A 23,271-nucleotide genomic window follows, 5' to 3' on the forward strand; every position below is an offset into this window, starting at 1 on the left:
ACTGAAAGTATAAAATAATATATAACATAAATAAATAAATAAATAAAATATAATATAATATAATATAATATAATATAATAGAATAGAATAGAATAGAATATAATAATAAAATCCTACGTAATGTAATAAAAGCCAAACAAATGTATGCATATGCAAATACATTAATAAAAAAAAACAACAACTAAATATTATTGGTAAATAAAGAAATAGCAGTGACCTGTATAAATTGTGCAACATAAAATATATAAAAAAAAAAACAAAAAACTAGTTTGGTTATTTAATTGCATCTTTGACTGTGGTTCTTTAAGTAGATTGGGGGAAAATAAATAAATAAATAAATAAATGTCATTATGTCTCTGAGTTCTTTTTTTAGTATTAACCATGTTTGTGCATTAAAATCTGGTCAAAATATAGTCAAAATATGAACAAATATGTATTAGATTCTTGTTTGGAATTTCTATCATAATTTGGAACCAATTTTAAAGGATCAAGAATGAATCTTTAAATAATATAATATAATAAAATAAATACAATAATATAATCCCACTGAAATATGAACAATGTATACATATGCAAATACATTAATAAGTCAAATAAACAACAAATTATTTTTGGTAAATAAAGAAATAAATGCTTTACTAAAATACATATTTGATATAAATTATTGGAGTAAATAAAAAAATAATAAAAAGATGAAGAAGACATTTTTTTGCTTAGCAGCTCTGCATTTATTTGATCAAAACCACAGCAAAAACAGTGAAATTCTGAAATATTTGTATTATTTAAAATAATATATACATTTTTATATTTTAATATATTTTAAAATGTAATTTATTACTGTGATTTATTCAGAGGAATAAATTACAAAATGTGACACTGAAGATTGAAAATTTAGCTTTGATCAGGAATAAATTACGTTTTAAAATATATTCAGAAAGCAGTTATTTTAAATGGTAAAAATACTTAATATTACTGCGTTTGCTGTATTATGTACAGCAAAAAATAAAAGCAAGCTTGGTAAGCAAAAGAGAATTCTTTAAAAAATGTTTTAAAAAACTTTTGACTGGTAGTATATTTGGCGGTTTTATATAGCCTATAAATAGTTAATATCTATTTTCTATATTTTTCTATGTATAACGTTACCCTTGGCACTTTTGTTATGTATTTGTTGTTCAAGCATCAATGATTAAAATAAAACAAAATAAAATAAACAGAAGGAATTTACACGAGCTCAAACACATCATAGAACATATGGTAGTGCGGCCACGGGGGCGCGCCCATCGAGCCCGTGCGTCAGGCCCCCACGTGACCCATGACGTATCATCAGAGTCCTACTAAAAGAAAATCCAACAGGGAAAACCTGCGGCTTCTATGCGCGACCTGACGCCCAAGTCCAGTAAGTTTTGAAGTTTACTTGATCTCTTTATAACAGCCTATTACATCAGAAGACAGAAGGCTGCGATGTCTGCCGACCAGAAAGAGGTAAACGCGCTGCTTCCCAACTTCTTTTAGGATGTACCGGCAGCAACTGGGCTTTAAAAGAGTGTATCACGTTTCTAGGTTACACGGACTCTCATATGAGAAGTATTGCAGAAAGTTACAACCGGTTATAATGGCAAACTTCTGCATTAGTTTGCAACGATTTAGGGTGTAATAGAAGTTGCTATAATGTGGATTTGTGATATAATGCGGCATTTTTAATACGTTTGAATGCATTGTTTAGCCTACTTGGGTCGTTTCGTAACAGGTTTACGTTTTAATGTGGTTTTGCATCTAATCTGGATTCTCTAAAAAGCTATATATTGTTTCTGTACTAAAATAGATTTTTTTTAAATGATCCTTTAGTTGTAAGTCATGAATACAGAGTTAAAAGTTTATTGAAAAATGTGAAGTAGTCATTGACATTTATCATATTTCCTCTTATTGAAGAAAAAATGAATTATACTAAATTATTATATTTTATGTATGCTTCATAGGTCAGTACTGAGTTGCATGCAGTTTGCAAAGTACATTATTTATTCTTGCACTCACATAACCCCATTGAGAGAAATGAGTTCAGACTGCTTGAACACTTGGCTGTTTTATGCATAGTTATGTGCTTTATCAGTTCTTAAGCACAGCATTCTAATTCACCCTAGGGAATCAAATGTCAGACTTATAAATGGTTGTTATTTTAAAAGTTTTTTTTTTTTTTTTATCACAAAGGACTGTGTGAAATTGGAGGTAGTTAGTGGAAAATTGAAATGCATCAGAAAAGAAACCTTTGAGAAGGTACAGTGCCCTCTCAATTACAATTTTACCACAGGGTACAGCAACAGTAGCAGTTTTGTCCTATGAAATTGTATTCAATATGGCATAACCTGCTTTGGGTGGCACAGATTTGCCGTCTAAAACATATGTTATTCTCACAGTGCGAAAAGACCATTCAGAATGTGTAATGTCTTCTCAACTGCAGCTTTACCACAGGGCAAAACAGTGCTGCTGCACTCTTAAATTGCTGTCACATACCCAACCGTGGGTGCAACCATGAAACGTATGTTATCCACATTGAGAGGAATGTTCAGTTGGCTTCCCACCCATCCAACCTGCCTTCTGATGTCTTTTCTAGCAGTTTATGAGTTTAAATGTTAAATCTAGAGCCAGAGAATCTGAGGTAGTAGATGTTTTCTCTTCCTTCACTCCCTCCCTCTCTCTCGCGCGCTCTCTTCCCCCTCTCCATGACTCGTGGGTGTTGGGCTGAAATAGTTTGGTGTAGTTTTACATTCCTTATATAGCCTGTGGAGTAAGAGAGACGTGGAGCGAACCCGTGTCACAAAAAAGGAGGGGTGGGAGTTGAGCTTTGCCAGCAGTGAGAAAGTCAGGCCGTCTCGCAGTGCCAGATTTCCACTTGGTTTTCTGGAGGTTTGGGTGAGAAGTTTGGCCCGTGGCATAAGGTATGTGCGGCACGCTACCCTGTAACAGGTAAACTTGGCGTGGGATTGGATAGCCTCTGAAGTTTGGGGACCATAAGTAAAATGTCATGATTTTGGGGTCTCAGCTTGTCCTTGGCTTACAGTTTTATGTCTTGTAACTATTTGCTCTTGTACCAAATTAGTGATGCAATGATGTGCTGGAGGTGCCAGCGGTGGATTATTTATAAAATTACTCATTAATGCCTTAGTTATTCAATTAATCTGCTGTCATCACACGTAAGTGTGTCATTGTGCATATGTTTTATTCAAACAGCCACCGAGTGCTATAAATCTATGTTGAGCTTTTGAAATATTCTGGGTTGTCATAATGTAGTGCATTTTCACTCACAGATTTGCTAGAGTGCAGATAATGTGCGCTTTCATTGTGGATCACTGACCGGTAATTTGCAGTTCACCATGCAATGGTAATGTATAGGTGCTTATTTCTGTCACCTACCTGATAATTAATTTAAAAAAGCCGGTTCTCAAATGTCTCCACGAACATTGCCGTTTAACCGTGACGCAGGAATAAAAGTGTTTTCGAATGGTTTCAGTACGGTTACTCTCAAATCAAATGCATCAAAACATGAAAACTTTTGTTTTTATTGTCAAGTAAAGTTTATCTGTACAGCACTTTTTGCAGTGCACATTGCTTCAAACCAGCTTTATAGAAATCTTAAATTGTAAATGCCTATAATTTAGTCATAGGCCTACATTACCCTCGCCATGAGAATAGCCACAGAAGTTGGCATGGCGTTAAACATATCCAAGGAAACAAACAAACGAACAAACTTTACAGAAATCTTAATGCATTTATTTCATACTAAGTATAGTTGAAATCTAATAAAATTTACTGACACATTGCTTAAGACTTATTGATTTAAAAATAACCATTAAAACTTATTTGGAGTACTACTTGTGCACAATGCACATGTCTTAATGTTAAGCCTAAAATGTGTTTCATTTTCACTATTGATGAGGATTGTATGACTTTTAAACAATATCGGCCTTTAAATGCAAGATATTTAAAGTGTATGTAAAATATACTTGCAGTAGTTCTTCTTTAACACAATCAAATATACTTCAGTATATCTTTAGTTGGACTAAATTTGTTGGACCATTTTAGTATACTGAAAGTAGAATTGCAGGGTATTTTTATTAAGTACATAAATATGTAAATGTATTTGCAGTATACTTAGCATAAAAAATTAAATGTAAAGTCGGCAACACCAAAGCTCCAAAGGCTACTTGTTTTTTAGTCGAGCACCCATTTGAGATTGATGTGCATGGTTTTGTTTGCATTTAGTATACTTGGCATAAAATAAATGTATTTCAAATACATTTTAGTATATTTATTTTTCACTAGCAGATTAGAGCTGGGTGATAATATAGTTTACATTTTGTGGTGATATAACCAATCAAGTTGAGGATTGCGTTTAATATTGATTTATGTGAGTGTGCTGTAAGTATGCAAATAAACTTGGAGTCCAGTTTTATGTAGAGACCTTTGCGATAACAGTTTACGTTATAAGCAATCACATCTCAAGAGATTTGACTTAAAAATGTAAAGTCTAAAATAATTTCAGTTCCCCAAAAAACCTTTCAGTGAAGAGTTCTAAAAAAGAATCACTTTTTTTTTTTGAGAAGTGAAAGGTTCCATGGTTATTAAAGGTTCTTTGTGGAACCAAGGATGGCAACAACAAAATCTTTATTTTTAGAAGTGTTTTTAGTGTATATATGTGATTCTGGACCACAAAACCAGTCATAAGGGTCATCATTTTTCGAAATTGAGATTTATACGTCATCTGAAAGCTGAATAAATAAGTGTTCCACGAATGTATGGTTTGGCTGAGATACAACTATGTAAAAATCTGGAATCTGAAGGTGCAAAAAAATCAAAACATTAAGAAAATCACCTTTAAAGTTGTCCAGGTGAAGTTGTTAGCAATGCATATTACTAATCAAAAATTAAGTTTTGAAATATTTATGGTAGGAAATTTACAAAATATCTTCATGGAACATGATCTTTACTTAATATCCTAATGATTTTTGGCATGAAAGAAAAATCAATAATTTTGACCCATATAATGTATTTTTGGCTATTGCTACAAATATACCCCAGCGACTTAAGACTGGTTTTGTGGTCCAGGGTCACATATAGCTTTATATGAGTGTACTGTATGAATGAGGGAACATTTGGATATCCTATATATGTGACCTTGGACCACAAAACCAGTCATAAGGTTAAATGTTTTTAAATTGAAATGTATACATCCATAAGCTGAATAAATAAGCTTTTCATTGATGTATGGTTTGTAAGGATAGGACAATATACACAAAGTACAAAAAAATCAAAATATTGGGAAAAATCGCCTTTGAAGTTGTACAAATAAAATCCTTAGCAGTGCATATTACTAATGAAAAATTAAGTTTTGATATATTTATGGTAGGAAATTTACAAAATATCTTCATGGAACATGATCTTTACTTAATATCCTAATGATTTTTGGCATAAAAGAAAAATCGTTTTGACCCATACTCTGTATTGTTGGATATTGCTGCAAATATACCCATGCTACCTATGACTAATTTTGTGATGCAGGGTCACATATTGTTTAATGTTCTTCTGTATAATTGCTCAATGTATCTTGCACTCCAAAAAGTTTGTTTGGTTTAGTTCACAGATAGTTAGACGTCAACCGCATACCAGACACGGTTCACATGTGTGGATCTGGAATGTTTGGTTTCAGCCTTGTTAGGAGCTCTGAATCACTTATAATATTATTACTGCAATGTAATGAAACTATAATCTTTCTTTTGTGTTCTTTATCTTCAGGCCATGAACATATACAGTGTAACGCTCAATGGACCTGCTCCCTGGGGTTTTCGGCTTCAGGGAGGCAAGGACTTCAACATGCCCCTGACCGTATCCAGGGTAAGTGACCTCCATCTTGAAAGTAGCGATGGGTAATAGACATCTTTTGTTTACAGCTTAAGCTGTTAGCTGTTTATAAATTATGTCATTTGTTCCCTTTAACTTTTCCAGTTTGACAAATGAACAAGGCGTTTCGCAGACTTCATTTAGATAACGTGAACCCATCACTCACTCGAGGTGCTTTCATCCCCCTAATGAGGTTTTGCACCATTTCTGTGTCAGTTTACAGTCCCGCCTCTACACGCAGAAAGACATCAAACACAACCTCATAAGGAAATGCAATAGAGCTAATGAGAAAAGTGTGCTTAGTGCTTCGTGAGATCTATTTCAACACTTGCATTCCTTCAGAAACATGTCACCGCTTGATATCAACGCCGTAAGAAAAGGGCTGTTTCAGAACTCCATTCAGATGTCTCCTCACTCCTCACAAGGATATGTTATGCTTTGTTTAGTTTCCAGCATGCGTTGTTCTCTCTTTAAGGTCATTTGAATCTTGGCTTAATGGCACCTCCAATGGAGCATATTGAACAGATCAGGTCCAGACGGTGAATTTCCATTCCTTATATGAGCAGTGTTGTTTGTAGTATACGCACAAGCTCTTGTAGCTAGTGCTGTTGGCCGCTTCAAAGGTCATTTCATATGTATATGAATACTATGGGGCAAATAATGCTGCTTGTATATTTTCATATTAAAAATGTTCTTCTATCTCAGATTAATATGTACAGACAACCATAAGTAAGCTAGCTGTAGGCTGATAAGAAATTGTAAACGTTGTGACTGTGTACTGTCATTGTGACGTCTGACCATTGGTGTGTTTCCCAAAAGCATTGTTATCCAGCTGTGGCCACATGTTTAGTTGTTACCAATATTTGGGAATTCCAGCGAACATTTGCTGACGTCATTGCAGACTTGTAAGCTCTTGCAGTTAGCAATTTTTTTTTTTTCTCCAACAAAGCATTATACCAGATTGGTTAAACAATGAAAACCTCAAAAAAAAAAAAAAAAAAAAAAAAAAAAAAAAAAAAAAAAACCTCAGCATGAGTTTTTTGCCCAACATGTTTTATTTATTATATTAAATATCAGTCCTATTATGCCATTTTTAAGGTTCCTAATATTGTTTAACCAGTCAAAAAATGCTTTAGTTTTCTCAAAATATGCATTTAATATCACCTAATTTTCCAGTGATTCTAAAACGATTCGTTTGAAGCATTTTAAGCATTCAATCTCTCTAAAACCTTCCTTTCTATAAGCATACTCTGCTTTTATTGGTCAGATTGCCCAATCTGTTGTGATTGGTCTCCCACATACAGCGTGTGTCGGAAACGATACGCCCATTGCAATAGCTCCGTATTTTGAACGCTTGATGGACAATATAAACATCAGTTATTTATCATACTTACAGATTGTGATTCAGTGGAACCAGCTGGTCTAAATAAACTGGGTACTAAGCCATCTTTCAAGAGCGAGTGTTTTGTGAATCCCGCGTTGAACACCCTAGAGAAGCAGTTGTCAGTAAAATGACGGGAACACAAAAGAATTTTAACCACTGATTCTTTGCAGTGAAAATATAAAGGATTTACTTTACAACACAAACAAGCTGTAGTGTTTGAGGGTGGGTCAAGTTGTTCACGGCCGGCATAGTAGGGGCACTTTAAGTAATTTGTCTTTTTCTTTATTTGCATTTGCTTCTAAATAATGATCGATATTGATTAATTGGCTTTTTGGGCAACAGGCCCTACAACAGGTTTAAATGCATCTAAGGTCAGAAAGCATTGTCATTTTCTTAGAATATATTTTTATACATGGAGTCATGTGTCAATGATTTCAAAATGTTTCGTTCAAAGCAGCTTTGAGTGTAATGTCTGTAAACCCCTCCCTTCCATAAGGCTACTCTGCTCTAATTGGTCAACTGGCCAAGCCTGTTGTGATTGGCACAGAGAGGAGTACTTCAGCAAGTTAGCAAGTGCTACCATCTGTGTTGCCAAGTCTGCAGTTAACAAAACAACACTGGTGGATATGTTAGCTGAAACATATCCTAAATTATATTTTGAGCACTCAGTTGAAAATGTACACATAACGTATCAACCGTACTTACAGGTTGTGGTTTGGAAAAGCTTGTTGGTCCAAATAAAGAAGGTACAGACTTATCTTTTATTAGCAAGCGTTTCACAAATCCAGTGTTGAACTTTCCAAGATTAGAGAAGCAGTCCTCTTTAAAAAGGCAGACTTACCAATCAAAACAAAACAAATTTTCCTTTCACAGCGCTGAACACATGTCTTCTTGACATAATGTAAACGCACTAACTAGCACAAGTGTTTGTGGGCTGGTCAGACTGTTCGTATTTTGTAGGCAGGTGGGAATTATTCTAAAATGTTACCTAGTGATGCATATCGGCAACTAGGGGTGTAAGAAAATATTGATACATGTGTGTATCGCAATATTTTGTTCGTTGATACTGTATCGATTCTCAAAAACGGAATATCGATATTTAAAAATAAATAATCATACAAGATTCATGACAGTTGCTTCGTTTTGAGCTTATATCCTGACCGCTAGATTGCAGTCGTCTCATCTCTGAACTTAAACAGTGACATGAAATACTAGCATAAGGGCACGCCACTAATGTTACCATTAAGGTAATGTTAGCGTCAATTGAGGATGAAAGAATAGTTCCAGCTCCCGCCTCGGTGTGAAGTGTGGCGTCATTTCGGCTTTTGAGATAACGTTCGCTCCAGGACACGGCAAGCAGCGGAACCGACAGTTTGTATAATTACAAACTGAAAAACTTGCAAAATCCAAAAATTCTTTTGTTTCTTTAGGAATCCTGTAAGCACTTTATTTTTTATAGATATTAAGCAGATGTAATTCTTAAGTTTAGATCAAAATGATCTGACATTGTTACAATTGTAAACTTAAATTGTAAAGCAGGGTCTGAAGTTATATATGGTCTGTTTATAAAAGCTTACATTTTATACATTAATAAAGAATCTTGCAAGCACTTTATTTTCCCCCTTCTCATACTGCACAAAAAGTAATTCAGTAACATTGAATGGTTTGCATATGGTGATGTTCTTAATTACAGCTTTCTTAAAATTATGTCCTATTCATAAAATTAGAAATATCCCAATATATCGCCTTGTTTACAATATCGCAATGTATCACAACATATCGTATCGCAACCCCTGTATCGTGATGCGTATCGTATCACCAGATTCTTGGCAATACACAACCCTGTCGGTAACAGGCAAAAGATTACAAAATGTGATGACTCGTTAAGGCAGCTCGAGTTGATTCTTTCTTCTGAGAGACAATATCTTTCTTTATCATGCACTGTTTTGATTAACAACCTCGCAGACTGTTTACACCGAGGGATAGCTACGATACAAACTGCAAAATAGATATTTTACGAGAACCCATATGACCTGCTTATTAAGTCTCAAAATTTCCTGAAAGCTTTGCCAACTGGTAATGGATGTTTTCTGGATTCATTGATTTTTAAAATACTTTTACGAAATATTGAGAAATTGTCTGTCATTTCAGCATTTTTAAGTACATCTCATTTACGTTTTTAAATTCTCAAGAAAACAATATTTTCTCTGTAGTATAACCTGCAGTCATGTACATCTGTTTAGACGTCAGACATCTGTCGGCACTGATGACTTGCGCTAACACACCTTAAATGTCTGCTTCAGTCAGAATGGTGACTTCATCCGTCAGTGTGAGAGCCGGTCATAAAGCCGCCTGCTGCTGCCAGATGTTATGCAATAGCAGGAGCGTGTCTGTGCATGTCATTCTTAACCTGATTTAGCTTCTCATAAAGCGCAGTGCAGGATCTTGTGTTTATGAAGAATGATTTCATTACAGGATTGAACACATACCGGCATCTCCTTACGCTAGAGCTAGCACGGCAAAAATGATGCCTATCATTTTAGAAATGAAGGCTATCTTCTGATTTTTGAGTAAAACTGCAGGAGCCACTTCAGCATTGCTTCAAAGAAATGGAAAACTGATAAAAGTTAGAGAGTAAGAGATAGGTTCTTTCAAATGGATCAGTTATTCACTTTATAGTTCAGTGGCTCTCATATAAAGCCTTAAAATGACTGCTGTAAAGCACCAAACCGCCATGTTATCGCCATTTATTACCTCAATCCTAATCACATGACCAACACTGGAACGTGCCGTAGGTTTGACGCATCACAGTAAAATAAACACTTCATTCCTCAGTCGCCCTCACCTCTTGACAGAAGTGAAAATGAATTTTCAAAGGAATGTTGCAGACAGACGGCTTCCTGTGTTCAGGTTGACATCAGCGAGTCATTAGCGTGACAGAAGGTGAGTCATTAGGTGTGTTTGTTCTATCGTTTGCGATTACACTACGCTGTTAAAGGTGATTTGTTGGTCTGATATGAAGGGCGGAGGTTCATTCATCTTGACAGAAGTCTACGCCCTCTTCTTACAGTTCTGAAATGTCGAGTTATGCCGTGTTAAATCACACTGGGTCTAAACAGGTCATGAGGTAATGTAGATGTGCTCTGTCCACAGGTTCTTGTGGAGTAATTTGTAGACGGGTGGTCTGTTTCTCCCCCTTCTCCTCAATGGGAGAACAAAGACGTTAAAGAGTAAGGTTTTATAGGCTTAGGCGCATAAGGCCGGCCATTTAAACAGTAGAGTGATGAAATGGAACAGTGGTTTATTTATAGAGACTGCTTGAACATTTGCTTTTATACACAATAATTAGTGGTACTTGCTGAGGATTTGAACAAACCACTAATCATGTGTTTTAAACTGTGTCGTGTAACACATCCTGCATCGTCTGTGCTTGAAAGATAGTCATTGAGGAGAGGTGCTATTACTTTCTGAGCAATTTGATTTATTATTTTTGTCTAAACATGCACTTTAATCCCATAAGCATAGGGGGTAGATCACCCAAAAATGAAAGTTCTGTCTTCATTTGCTTTTTACCTTCATACAATTTGAAATATCCTTGTCACACCCATGATACTGAAAGCATTTCTCAACTGAAAGTCCAGTAACCAAAACAAAGGCATTGTGAAAGAAATCCATGTGAATCAAGAGGTTTAATCCAAGTTTTGTGAAGTGATACAGTTGCTGAGCAGGTATAATTTAGGCTTAGATCTTAATAGGTAAGGTAGTGTAGAGACCGTAAAACTAAGGTAGTATGATCTCAATTAATTTTGTATATTGAAAATAGCAAAGGGCCTAAGGCAGATCCTTGTGGCACTCCATACTTTACTAGCGCTAACTGGCGTAAAAAATGTGTTTTGAAAATTAACCAAAGTCTTGTGGATGCAACATGAAGGTGAGTAAATAAAAATGACAATAGGACTGCAACGATTCCTCAAGCATTCATCATTTTTTTTCTTTTAATTTTCAATATGCTAACTGTTCACCACAATTTCAAAATAAAAGTTTAAACACTCACTCTGAGTTTACACGTTTGATGTCCACATATTCAAGAAATTATTGGCTGTAGCTTTTCTATAATAAGGAAATAGCTAAATATTAAAGATTAATTGAACATTTGAATTAAATGTTGTGTCAATATTAAAGTGACTCAATACTGAGTCAAAATTAAAGTGTTGTTTTTTTTGGCTTTTAGTATGAGTATGTTAGCCTTAAGATTATCTATAAGCTAGTGTGCTCCAAAACAATGACAAAATTTGCATTTAGAAGATACAGGTATAAGGATTTTAAGTCACTTAAGAGGCTATTGTTCACTTTGGTCTATTTTTATTACTACAAAAAAATGTATTATAGCTATCCGATTACTCGATTAATCATCAGAATAATCGTCATATTATTAGATTACCAAAATAATTGTTAGTGACAGCCCTGGATGACGAGGATTTTAATTTTTGGGTGAACGGTGCCTTTAAATGAGGGAACAGGCTATTTGGTGCATATCTTTGGTTTGGCCTCTTTTGACTTAAGCCATTAATAAACCACCTAGTAACACCCTAGAAACCACATAATGCACTGAAAACCCACCCCAGTATCCTATTACTATTGCATTCTTTTTCCCATGTCATAAGGATTCAGTTCATCAGCTGATGGTATTTGGAAGCTGGGTTGGCCTTAATATTTCTCAGAGCATTTCCCCTTATTCCTCCTTTCCTCCTCCTCCTGTTCTCTTTCTATTGCACACATCGGCACATTTCTCCAGCATTCCTGGGATTTTAACGCTGCTTTCCTATTCCTGGCAACAGAGCAGCCCTTTGTCTACTTTTGCACCCACTATCCATTAATGTCTCAAGTCATTCCCAAAACCAGATGACATGGTTCTTGGACCTCAAAGGAATACTTTCCTGATGAAATCAATGAAAGTAAAACCTACAGATGACAGAGACGGATGGATCTGTGTGTACTAGCTATGAAATCCATAGTCATTTCAGTGTACAAATGTTATGATTTGTTTTTGCTTAGTTGGATGTCCATCTGGTTTGTATTAGCAGGCAACATGCCAACCGGCTGAAATTAAACACAACTGCAATTAGAAAATTATATATGATGTAATCTTTCGAAGATTAGAGAACTGTTTGAGTTTTTCTTTTGTGATTTGTTCCCTGGGGTTCTGGATCTGTGACGTTAAGCCGAACTGAGGCTGCTCTGCTCCCTTGATGAAGACATTTATTACTTTGTGCATGTTACTCTGGAGGTTAGAGACCCCATAAAATTAAAGTTAGAGTTTTGTGGCTTTTAGTCAGTGTCCGTTAGCTTTGAGGCCACCTACATGCAAGTGTGGTCTTAAGAGCTGACTTATTTCAATTTATTGTTTAATTATTTATTGTATAATTATTTATTGTATAATTTATTGAGTTTAAAGTCTTTTGCTTGAAGGAAAACACACTGTGACGGCAAAGCTGAAGACTCTTCTACCAATTAAGGTAGAAAAAAAAAGAGCATATGTTTAAAACATTGGAGTGACTAAATAATAACATAACTTCACTTTTAGTGACAAACAAATTTGTCACTATATGTTTATTTGGTTTTGGAGGGGTTGTTAGCCGGCATGGCAGTGGCTGCTCTAGGAGACCTCTGAAGACGGTTGGTTTGAAGTTTGGCTCTTACATCCAAGATATTTATGGCTCACTCGTATCAGTTGACGCAATTGCACTGAGGCCCTGAGTCTTACAGCCCCCCATAAGGAAATGGAAAGTGAAATGCGGCAAGGATTTTAACGGTCAGTTAAGGGTGGTCTTTAGGGTCACAGCATAAACTTTTAGCGCCATCAAGGACAAAAGGACAGGCTGCTGCATGTCTGGGGAGAGAATTGTAAATGGGCCATGATTTTAAAGACGGTCTAGCTTTTGATATCCAGGACATGCATAGGAAATGTCTGTTGAAATGTTTGTGGAGTTTTATTGTTGATTGTGACCCATATCATCCACCCATTGTACATCTAATGTGGCTGTCGTCCTTGTTTTTTAGCTGTTTGTACGAGTTTATTTTCTTGTGTCGTCCTGCATGTCAGAAGGTTTAAGGTTTCTCAACTCTTCCCCCTTTGACTTGTAAAAGGTCTTAGCACAGCACTTCACTGCCACCAGACTCAAGTCAAGGAACAGCTGGGCTCTGAACTTGAGCCAGGAACACAGGTGGTCGTGTCCATCAGCTTTATCTGCATACTCAACCGTCCACATTTCCCTTGTCTTATTTCTTTGTCTTTTGTGTCTCAATCTTTTTTTTTTTTTTTTTTTTGTGGCCATGTTTTCCCATGTGTTTACTTTTAAAATAACAGTGCTCCCAAAAATGGGGGGGGGAAATCCTAACCTTCTTCCATAAACCACAAATGGATATTAAGCAAGATGTTGCACTGCTCTTTTGCAGGAGAATAGTGACCAGGGGCTGTTAAGCTCTAAAATGACAAAAGCGCTATTAGTATTGTTTGCTTAGAATATACCTCAAAACAAACAGACTTAATGTGTATGGTGCTTTTTGCTTTTTTTTTTTTTTTTGGACAGCAAACCTTTTTTAATTGCATAGTTCACCCAAAAATGAAAATTACCTCATGATTTATGAACCTTCAAGCCTTCCTAGGTATATATGACTTGTCTTCTTTCAGACAAATATATTCTGAGTTATATTAAAAATGTCCTGACTCTTTCAAGCTTTAAAATGAGAGTGAATGGCTGTTTTGGATTTGGATTTTGAAGACCAATAAAGTGCATCCATCCATCATAAAAAGTACTCTACACAGCTCAGGGGGGTTAATAAAGGGCTTCTGTAGCGAATCAATGTGTTTGTGTAAGAAAAATATCCATATTTTACACTTTATAAACTGTAATCTCGAGCTTCTGCTAACTGTCGTACGTGCATTTACTAGAAAGTGGCGTTCCAGTTGATTTCGTGGGACTCCGGCGTAGTGCAAACTCCAGTGAGAATATGCTAGTCTCGTGAGAACCACGTTTTGCTTATAGCAAAGGATAACCAGTCTCCTCTTGGCTTATTTCTTTACAAATCCTTGTTTTGTATTTCTAATTCGTGACTAGTGTTTTGTTTTGCTATCTCCACTGTGCTGTGGCATTTGTCACAGCGTTCGCTACGTCCTACTTCATCCGCTAGAACGCCACTCTCTCGTGAACGCATGTACAGTTAGCGGAAACTAGAGATTGCGGTTTATAAAGTTTTGAAATCCGAATATTTTTCTTACGCAAACGCATTGTATCACTTTTTACATCAAATTTTTAAATGATCGAAACCATGTGGAGTATTTTTCATGATGGCCATTCACTGCCATTATAAACCTTGGAAGAGCCAGGATAAAAAACTGTCGAAAAACTGTCTCGTTTTATTCTTTAACATCAAAATTGTCCTACATCGCAGTTTTACCTTTTTTTTTTTTTTTTTTTTTTTTTTTTTTTTATTTATTTTTTTTTTTTGTAAAGGGCATTTGATGATCTTTGCATGTTCACTTTGTAAACACTGGGTCGGTACTTCGGCAGCGATTTTGAAGTTGGGGGAAGAAAACAAGATGGGATTTTTTTTTTTTTTTTTTAATTAACATACCCTAACTCTATTGAACTGGGAAAAAAGTTCATGCAGGTCACGCAGACCTAGACAAGATGAGCATTTGAGGTTAAAAAGTATATAAATTGTCAATTTGTTTAGAAAATAACCGCAATAAACTGCATTTAAACTGCATTTTGGACGTTCAAACTTGAGGGTGCCATTGAAGTCCACTATATGGAGATAATTCCTCAATAGGTACAATTTCTTATCGACTGAGCAAAGAAAGACGCGAATATCTTGGGTGACAAGGGGGTGAGTAAATTATCAGTAAATTTTTGCTCTAGAAGTGAACTTCTCCTTTTAATATTTCTGGCTAAGACTAGCTAACGTTAAAGTTAGTGAGTCCATGCTAGTGTACAAACCTCAGCTAACTATTCTCGCATCATGTACAGTGTGGGTTAAAACACATAAACGAAGATCTAAATTTCAGTGACTCTTCATATTAAACTGGTTAAATGTAAATTAATTAATCTTACACTGTGGTACATAAACACTGTTCATCCTGAATGGTGTCATCTGCGATCACAACGATCGTAACATGAGATTTCTCCCATTTGCATTGCGAATCTGTAAACCCTCGCTTCCAAATTAATCATGTTACTCACCATATTTATTTTAAAATCATTTATATATCCCTCCATGGCATATTTAAGTCCTACTTGAATGCTCCTCGACGAGAGGTGGTCCTTCTGTGTGCAAAATTGATCAAAAACATCTTTGAACAAGGTTTTCACACTGACACCTGTCATTGTAAGACAGTGGTCGACTCTGTTTGATTGTCCAAGGCAGCAACCGTAACTAAGGGGGCGGGGCTTACAAATAGGACAGTTGTATTTGTCTGAAAGATCGAAGTCATGTACACCTAGAATGGCTTGAGGGTGAATAAACCATGAGGTAATTTTCATTTTTGGGTGAACTGTCTTTAAATCAAGGTCACAGTTGTTAGAAGGAAAATCACAATTAGGCTTTTTCCTCTAAATGGTTCTAGACTAACATTAGGGCGAGTAAATGATGACAAAATGTAATTTTTTTTTTTGTGATAAACTCTCCCTTTAGGACCTCTTTTGGTCTGGTCTGTTTCCTGCATGTCTGCCAAAGCGCTACACCTGGTGGAGGACTTTCTATGGGTTTGTTATTCAGACCCCAGCCATTTCCTCATGATGTCCTGACGACGTCACAGTGCTTCTTATGTTTCATAAATATTTGCATGGTCTCAAACAGGCTGTTGAGGGCAGAGGCCCGAGGACAATAACTTTTGTTCTCTTCCCCCAGTGCTGTCCAACTCCAGATTCCTATTCAGAACTCAGCAGAGAAGACTTGTAAATGTTTGTTGAAGTGAATAGCAGGCAGCCGAGACAGGAAATGTGGTAGAACTTGGAGAATGGAGGGATAGGGAGTCTGAAATGTCCAGGGCAGATGTTAAAAGTTTGCGTACAGCTTTATATAGACACGAGGACAGACCATGTGCATTGCATTCACATACAAGCCAACAGCAAAAGCTGGATCTCATTAGGGTGTTACCACCAAAAGCCTTATTATGTTATTACACACACTAAGTGCAATTAATGAAGCACAGCATTTTGCGTTTTGGGTTGCTTTTATTTGTGGCCAAATGTGGTGATGCTGTTGGAGTCCACAGGGTCAAGGTTTCGCGTAGGCTTGTTAACCCTGCTGGTAGATGTCGAAACTACACCGTCTGTTTCCTAATGCATCTTTATCCATTGATGGCCATATAAAAACAGAGCAACTGCAGTTCACATGACCAGATATCCTTTCTGTTTGAGTCAAGAAAACCTCAGGAGTGTACCTTTTAGCTTAGGGTGGAACTCTAATCTTTCCTATTTACCGTTTCTGTGGGAGTTTTGAGCAATGTTTCCTCAAATGCTAATTGCCAGCGGAAATCTTGCTTGCCAGATCAACAATAGGTCAGAAAATTCCTCCAAACCTTGGCAGAGCTTGTGTGGTTTGAAATGAACATTCACAATTTTTATATGCCCGATCAGTTTGGCAGGATCTTGGGTCTGGGTTGTGTGCCTTATCATCAGTGTGTGTCATTTCAGTTGTTTACACTTTGCTCCGTAGTAATCTGAACCTGTCAGTGCTCTTATTTTCCCAGAAGGCATTAGAGATATGCTGACTGAGTGTTGGAGTTTCACATTTTGGTGTGCTGTTTCAAAAGTGAACAAGTGATAAGCCTAAATCTGTGCTTCTTTAGCATAAGTCAGTGATACACATGTGAATGTGTCATGTCTGGGAACGCATGAGTCACACAGAACGTCATTTCCCATTCTTACACAGAAGTCCAGACAGCAGTAGAACATTTTCCGTGTTCCAAAATTTGGATGTTCATTTCCATGTAACACCAGCTCTAGCATATTTCCCTGCATTCTTTTCACTTTCCCTTTTTGGCGATGCCTCTGGCCTTTTTCAGAGTGATTTATATGCTGTGGCTCGCTTCATTGCCAAGTCAGTCTTATCTGAAAACGCTGCACAGTAAGACTGTAAAAGTCAATGCTGCATTAAAGTGCTGGATTATTATAGACTTGCTTTTTTGTCATGATGAAGGGTTTATCAACAGTGTTGCAAGTTCTTTGTCTGTGCTGTAGACTGCACTTCCTCTCAGGTGTGTTTGTTCTCGTGCGGTTGAGGTTGATTGATTGGACGGTGCTGCTCCTTTCACTGCAGTGGTTTTGGGGTTGACATGGAGTTGAATAGTTGAATGGCTCAGCATGAGGTGTGGTTGGCTAATGTCCTTTTTTTAGCTGATCTTGTTTTTAAAGTTAATGATTGTGTCGTTTATTCTAGCTGATGCAACTAAAGTGTTTCTGAATGCTTGCAAAGTAATGTGGCCTTGTTGATTAAATAGCAACAAAAGACTTGATAGAACAGGTTTGCAGGTTCAGAGAAATGTTCCCATTATTAATCTTCTCATTTGCTGCTGGCCTACTTAAGCAGAGAGCCCTGGATTTAGACATCTTCAGAATCTGGGTCAAATGAATTCAGCAGCTTTTAGATATCAAAAAATAAATGTATTCCTTTTGGAGATTTGATAGGTGTTAGTGGTGTTGAGGCAGTGGTGTTAACTAGTGTGGGGGTTAAGTAATCAGATTACTTTTTTTCAAGTAACTAGTAAAGTAACGCATTACTTTTTCTTTAAATTTACAAGAAAATATCAGAGTTACTTTGTTTTCCCATGCATTGACTGACAAATCTCTTGTCCCCATGTTGAGAGAGATCGGGAGTAAGTGTTGTGTGCGCCGTGTAAACTTGATGTTACTGCAGTTCTAGACCAAATGTGAACATGCATTAATTCATCTCTTAATTCATTCAGTATTCTTCAAAATGAATAAAAACAGTGAAATGCAAGCTCAGAATATGACGCAAACCTACACTTGCGCTAGTAAGGCTGGGCGATAATTATCGCGCAGTATGAATTTCCTCGACAAACGATAACAAGAGTTCAATATAATATTTATGCAGCAAAGACGGAAAAAAAGAGCGCTAGTCAAAACGTGCCACTCCGTTTATCTGCTTGGATCAAAGTTTAAATGGCGGCATGGCGCAAACTTACTAGAGCAGATGAGTTCACTCACTGATGAATCAGTGAAGGACACAAATGACTCGGTTTATAGCCAGATAAAACAGCGCTGGCAAACAAGAGAAACACTGTGCACAAAGATGCAGTCAGAAAACTTTTAAATTTACAAATCGTCATCATTTACCATGAATTTACTCTAGTAGCACTAACTGCACAGTGGTATTGTGTCAGAAATGTGGGTATATTTGTGTCGATTTGTATTATATTATTAGTGTAGACATGTTTTACATGTATGAAAGGAGTAGTAATGGAGTATAATTAATTACAGTATTTTGTGTGATTACGCTATAGCTTTTATGCATTTATACTAAATGTATTTCGACTACTGTTTTTATCACAAATACCTAGGAACCATATTACATTTTTACCATGGTATTGAGGAGCTGTACTGTGGTTTGAACTGTTATCATGATCAGTGGATGATACTATGGAAGAGCAATTGTTAATTAAAAAAAAAACTCAGAATAATTGCTTCAGAATAATTACATTTCAACGTATAGAAAAGAGGTTGCTACAGTTTTTACAGATATTACTGATTTTAATAATGAACATAAACAAATTTTCAAGAGACAAAAAATGTTTTATTATTATTATTAATAATAACAATAATAATAATAATAATAATAATAATAATAATAATAATAATAATAATAATATTCATTATTATTATTATTATTATTATTATCAGGTAGCACAAACCTGTTTCTTGATTTGAAACCGTATTACTCATTAAAACAACATGCAGAACTAAGAAATTATTATTATTTTTATATATATATATATATATATGTATATAAAATAATAATATATAAAATAATAATAATTTATATATATAAATATCTAATATATATATATATAAGATATTTGTTTTGTTAAGGAAAAATGACTGGAAAAAGTCATCTGGAAGTCTGGAAGAAGCGAAGAATTAAAAAAACATGAAGTGTTTGTCATGTTCTGACCATAAAGAACATTTTAAGGCCACATTTAACTGTCTGGTTTTTACAGCTTTCACATTGTAGCAAACATCTGTCTTTAAACGTGAAAGAAATAAAAATGTGACGTTTATCATGATAATTACCGATATCGACTGATATAAAAAAAATATATATATATCATGATAATTTTTTGGCCATATCGCCCAGCCCTACTAATAAGTAAAACTTATTTAGATAAAGTAACATTTGTGTTTCTTTTTTATTGCTGAAGTGTGTTGCTGAACTTTCTTCTCCTGCGTTCTACTGTACAGATGTGAATTTGAAATTACATTACTTTTCCTTCAGGGCCCAAAAATAGAGCTTTATATATAAAAAACAAACAAGTAAGCAAAAAAAAAGTAACGCACAAGTAATGTAAGGCATTACTTTGCATAAAAACGTAACGTAATTAATTACTGTTTTATGGAGTAATGCAATATTGCCATGCATTGCTTTTAAAAGTAACTTTCCCTAACAATGGTGTTAACTTGCTATAGTTCATACATGAGGTTAGAAGAAGAAATAGGCTAAACGTGTGTATTAAACTTTGATAGCTTGCCCTGCAGAATGCTACCAGTGTTAATTTAGTATTATTTAAATGAAACTATTAAAATGGAATGCAGAAAATTAATACAAAACACAGAATTTGGTAAAAATAAAACTTGAGAATTTGAAAAATTGTTTCTTGATTTCAATTAATTGGTCATGCTTATTATTATTATTATTATTATTATTATTATTATTATTTTATTTTATTTAACTATTAAAACAGCATCTAAAAAATAAAACGATTCCTTTCTGTCTGCTACGGACTGAAGTGATACCTAAAATTTAGGTAAACTTTAAACTTTAAGATATAAACCTACAATTTCCACTTGACAGATGAGTAAAACTAAAATTTCCTATTGATTGATGTACTGTAGTTGAGTTGAGACCAGAATAGTTACCGAGACTTGGGGGTAAACACTTTTGGCTTTGGCCTTTAAGCAACCACCCAGTAAGTACTCAGAACACCTTGGCAATGTTCTTTAAAACACTCTTTATTTTAGAGAACCTTGGCAACTACTCACAACACTCCTGTATTGTGTTTATGTTCCTGGCACCACTTACATTTTCTTCAAAAAATGTAAAATCTGTTTTAGATTTGAAAAGCTTAGAGTTAGTCATCTCCTGACACTTCATTTCATGCAGATTGACTAATGTTTGTTCTCCGTGGCTGTTTCAGCTGACCCCAGGCGGTAAGGCAGCCCAGGCCGGAGTGGGTGTCGGGGATTGGTTGGTGTCCATCTCTGATGCCAATGCAGAGGAGATGACCCATGTGGAGGCACAGAACAAGATCAGAGCCGCAACCGACTCCCTCGCTCTAACTTTGAGCAGGTACACACACACACTTACTCATCGGCTTTGAGTTTCAGTATCACATGAAGGGAGAGAGGATGACTTCACAGGAAATTGAGTTCTTTGGTTAATACATCACTGTTAACCCTTTTATTACAGTCTTGAAAGACAGACTGTGATTTTTTTACAACAGTAGAAACAACAAAACAGACATTCAGACGTTTACAACTGTGATGACTTCAAAGAGCCTTAGATTCCTGGGCTAAATTCCTAGAAATCATTTACTTCAGTTAATAGATAGTTAATAGTATTTTGGCACTCCTGCTGATATAATAACCTTTGTTTTATATATATATATATATATATATATATATATATATATATATAATATGTGTATATGTGTGTGTGTGTATATATGTGTATATATATATATATATATGTGTGTGTGTGTGTGTGTGTATACATGTGTATATATAATTTTTTTTTTTTTTTAATGAAATGAAATAAAGTTGAAATTAAACAAAATCTAAAAATATTAGATAACTTAAATTGCGCAAAATTAGAAATGTTTCTTTGGCAACTAACTCAATAAAATAGGTTCAAGTGACAATAAATTAATTAAAGCAGCAAAATTACTAAAACTTAAAATTAAAACTAAAAAATATTAAGAAATACCATAAAAATATATAAATAATGCAAAAATAACACTAAATGTATCATATAAGCACATAAATCATGTTACAATAATAATAATTATAATTGTTATTATTTTAAATTATTATAATTATTAATGGCTTGTTGTTTTCATTTGTAGTGTTGTTTTGTGTGTGTTTTTTTTTTTTTTTTTAATTAAATCAAATGATTCATCTCGGAGCTAGAATGTATTATATAAGCACAAAAAATGTTATAATTTTTATTATTATGAATTATTATATTGCAATTATTAATGTCTTACTGTTTATGGTACTGTTGTTTTCAGTTGTTGTTGTTTTTTTTTTGTTGTTGTTTTTTTTTTTTAACAAACTTCATGATTCATCTCACAGCTGGTTGGTTTGGTTCTTAGAAATAAATTTAAAAATTAAATAAAATATCAGCTAAAAATAGTAGATTAGTTAAAAATATCAACAAAAATTGTTTCCTTGACAGCTAACTGAATAAAATAAGTTTAAAATGAAGTACTTAACTTTCTAAAGCTAAAACTGGAAGATAGATAGATAGATAGATAGATAGATAGATAGATAGATAGATAGATAGATAGATAGATAGATAGATAGATAGATAGATAGATAGATAGATAGATAGATAGATACAACTTAAATTAAAACTAAACTGTATTAGGAAATACCTTAACAATATATAAATTATATAAAAGTAACAGTAAACGTATTATATAAGCACATAAATTGTTATAATTATGTTATTATTAATTATTATTAGTATTATTGTTGTTGTTGTTATTATTATTATTAATGCCATATTAATACTTTTATTGTACTGTTATTTTCAGTTCAGTTCAGTTTTTTTTATTTAATTTTGTCATTTTATGTCGGTTTATTTTAGTTTATTTCTATTTATTTTTTAGTTTATTTCATATGTTATTGTTTTCATATTTTATTTATTTCATTTTATTTTATTTATTTCATTTTTAATTTTATGTTTTCATTTTATTTCATTTTGTATTTTTTTTTTTCATTTTATTTCATTTTGTCATTTATTTCATTTTATTTTTTATTTTAGTATTTTATTCTATTTTTATTTTATTTAATATTTTATGTTTTATTTAATTTTATTACATTTATAATTTTTATTTTATTTTATTTTATTTTATTTTATTTTATTTTATTTTATTTTATTATTTTATGTTCTTTCATTTTATACAAATGTCATGATTCGTCTTGGATCTGGTTGGTTTGGTTCTTAGAAATAAAGTTATAATTAAGTAAAAAAAAAAATTAATTAAAAAATATTACATTACTTAAAAATATCAACAAAAATTAGAAATGTTTTCTTGCCACCTAGCTGAAATAAAAAAAAAGTTTAAGATGAAGTACCAAAATTACTCAAGATAAAATTAAATAATTAAATAAATAAAATACAAACATGCATGCATACATGCATTAAATAAAAGCTATTAAACAAGATTACTAAAAGCTAAAATAAAATACAAAAATTAGAAATACCGTAACAATATTTACATAATTCAAAAATAACAGTAATTGTATTATATAAGCACATAAATTGTTATAGTTGTTATAATTGTTGTTATTATGAATTGGTATAATATAATTATTAATGGCTTGATGTTTATATTATACTGTTGTTTCAGTTAGATTAGTTAAAAATATCAGCAAAAAGTAGAAATGTTCCTTGGCAAATAACTAAAAAATAAATGAGGTACTAAAATTACAAAATATAAAACTTATAAATAAATAAATAAATAAATAAAT

At 34.1% G+C, this 23,271-nt stretch overlaps 1 protein-coding gene across 3 annotated transcripts in view; it reads left to right on the forward strand.

The window, feature by feature from the left end:
- Positions 1-1,249: 1,249 nt before the first annotated feature.
- Positions 1,250-23,271, forward strand: part of pdlim7 (PDZ and LIM domain 7) — a 56,612-nt gene continuing 34,590 nt past the window's right edge. Inside the window, exons 1-3 of one of the 3 annotated variants that reach the window (XM_051127782.1) lie at positions 1,250-1,396; positions 5,788-5,886; positions 20,712-20,863. In XM_051127782.1, the coding sequence (XP_050983739.1) occupies positions 5,791-5,886; positions 20,712-20,863 (248 nt within the window). In that variant the 5' untranslated portion in view covers positions 1,250-1,396; positions 5,788-5,790. Of the gene's footprint in view, positions 1,483-2,773; positions 2,934-5,787; positions 5,887-20,711; positions 20,864-23,271 lie in introns of those variants that run through there. The other 2 variants (XM_051127780.1, XM_051127781.1) reach the window with 2 other exon arrangements.

This window comes from Labeo rohita, chromosome 14 (genome assembly GCF_022985175.1).
Source record: "Labeo rohita strain BAU-BD-2019 chromosome 14, IGBB_LRoh.1.0, whole genome shotgun sequence".
In the NCBI taxonomy this organism is placed as follows: domain Eukaryota; kingdom Metazoa; phylum Chordata; class Actinopteri; order Cypriniformes; family Cyprinidae; genus Labeo; species Labeo rohita.